General features: G+C 46.6%; 1 protein-coding gene across 1 annotated transcript; it reads left to right on the top strand.

Annotated features, from left to right (window-relative positions):
• The first annotated feature begins 365 nt into the window (after positions 1-365).
• Positions 366-797, top strand: LOC135388624 (TNF receptor-associated factor 4-like). The gene has a single exon (XM_064618276.1). It carries the CDS (start codon positions 366-368, stop codon positions 795-797), a length of 432 nt encoding a protein of 143 aa, XP_064474346.1.
• Positions 798-2187: the final 1390 nt, after the last annotated feature.

Here is a 2187-nt window from a genome sequence, read left to right as displayed (position 1 = left end):
GTGTTTTATCAATATTCTTTGGTTTCAGGAGTCTGTTTAAGGCCTTCCACCTAACCGTCCACCCCTATTGCACTCGACTTTCAGTACATTGTGGTGCTTGGGCTAGTACACTACACACATATCCCACAACTTAAGCGACCGTTGCTACTGATACGACGCCACTCCATTTCCTGGAAGCCCTTATCGCCATACCGCACTTAAGCTATGGGTCATCACAGATTAGAGCACGCTACGTAACTGCCGTCATAGTCGCCTCATAGGAAACCCGATATCTTCATTACGTGCAGTAAAGTTCATCGTTCGAGCTGTTCTCGCCCCTGCAGCGTTTGCATCCCATCGCACTCGGAGGAACATCTCGTCCCAACATGCCTGCCGTCCGTTTTTATCCCCCGCCGTCGCTGGACTCGTTGGGAATGTGCGAGTATTGTGGGGCATCCTCCATGTACCTCTGGAAAGCAACCACCTGTGAGCATTACGTATGCAAGAAGTGCTTACTGAACAAGGAACCTTCGCAAGCGCCTCGTTGTTCCCGCTGCAACGGAAGCAGCCTCTTGCTCTGTCCTGGTTCAATGTTTGGCTGCAAGTATCAAACGGCCATCCCTCATAACTGTGTGGACCACCTCCGCACCTGCCCTCGACGCCCGACGCCGTGTCCCAACGAGTGTTCTTCCATTGTCTCCAACACCGACCTGCCAAAACACTTGACCGATGAGTGTCCCAGGCGTACGCAGGAGTGCCGTTTCTGCCACGGGAACTATTTCGTCTCCGAGATTGGGAGTCACTTTATGGACTGTTAGGATTATCCGGTCACATGTCAGTACTGCAACCAAGAGAGCATTAGACGCGGCAGCTTAGAGGAACATGGCGCCGGTTGCCGCAAAACACCGAAACTTTGCAAGATGGCCGCTTTGGGGTGCACATTCAAGGCAGGCGATGACGAAATGGAACATCACTTGACGCTCGAGAAACACGCGATGTGCATGCATGAGATGAAGGTGCAAATGAACAGCCTGGAAGCGGAAATCCGCCAGGCGCGTGAGGAGTGCAGTCGTGAGAAACAAGAACGACAAAAAGAAGAGGAGAAACACAAGAACGAACTCAAAATCCGAGACGAGGAGCTCCGGAAGCTTCGGAAGGACTTTGAAGCATTGCTGCGACATTTTGGCCCGAGCTGCGATAATGCGTGAGAGGAACCTTTCTTGGCGGCATACTGATCAATTGCGCCGCTGAAGCTCCACATCGCTTTTTCTGATCCCCCCCTTTTTTTATATAACCAATCGAGTAGTGACCGTGCGACAGGTATAAGAAGATACCTCCGCGGAATACTAGTGTATTATAACCAAGTGGTTAAATGCGGAATCATTTTCTAGTACTTCCGAACACGGTTCTCGCTTACGTTCGGAATGCCATCGTTAATTGCCTGCGCAGAATTGCTTGGAGTGTTTCCTGCAAGACCTCTGCATAGTATAGGACTCGTCGATTGCGTTTGGGACAATATTTCCTATCGTGGCTCCCAACGGCTATACTGTCCACGCTAGTAAAACATTTTTCCATTGTGTTGCTACCTTTGTGCTTTGTATTACAATACGATGTGATGTACAATATATTATCGCAGCATAATACTTCACCTATGAACATCTTTTACTGTATCATACGAAAAGTCCTGTAGGACAAGTACTGCAATAAAGTGACATGTTTGACAGCCAAGCTTATATCTCTCAAGAAAACATTTGCACCACAAAACGTGCAGGACCTCATGCATGTTTCCAGTACAGTTATCCTACTTCTTTTGTGAGGCGGCGATCCAAATTGTCACATTTCGCGTACTCTGCGATATCACCAAAGTATTTATTAAATACATTAGCGAGAGCGTCATTTTCGCTCATGATAATTCAATGAGCATAGATTTTTATTTTGATGGCGCCCATCAACAACCATGGTGTGAATAATGTCGCACCGCGTTAAAAGAAGAAAACATCAAATTCACATCAATCAAGTGTTACATGCACGACTAATGCATTACAGTCCTAATAGCAGATGCGACCTATCTGCAAATTAAAAAAAAAAATATATCGATGTCATGATGTCGATGACGGTAATTGAAATAAGAAACAATTTGAACACTTTTTGAAACAATAGCTTACGATATTCTGAAAGTCCATACGAACTGCGTCTGTGATCACCCTT

Source organism: Ornithodoros turicata, chromosome 1, assembly GCF_037126465.1.
Source record: "Ornithodoros turicata isolate Travis chromosome 1, ASM3712646v1, whole genome shotgun sequence".
NCBI classification, from domain to species: Eukaryota; Metazoa; Arthropoda; class Arachnida; order Ixodida; family Argasidae; genus Ornithodoros; species Ornithodoros turicata.
Note: the sequence above shows the minus strand (reverse complement) of the source record. Positions and strands in the feature narration are given on the sequence as shown.

Coding starts and splice junctions, on each gene's coding strand:
- LOC135388624 (XM_064618276.1), top strand. CDS start 366: ATGCCTGCCGTCCGTTTTTATCCCCCGCCGTCGCTGGACTCGTTGGGA.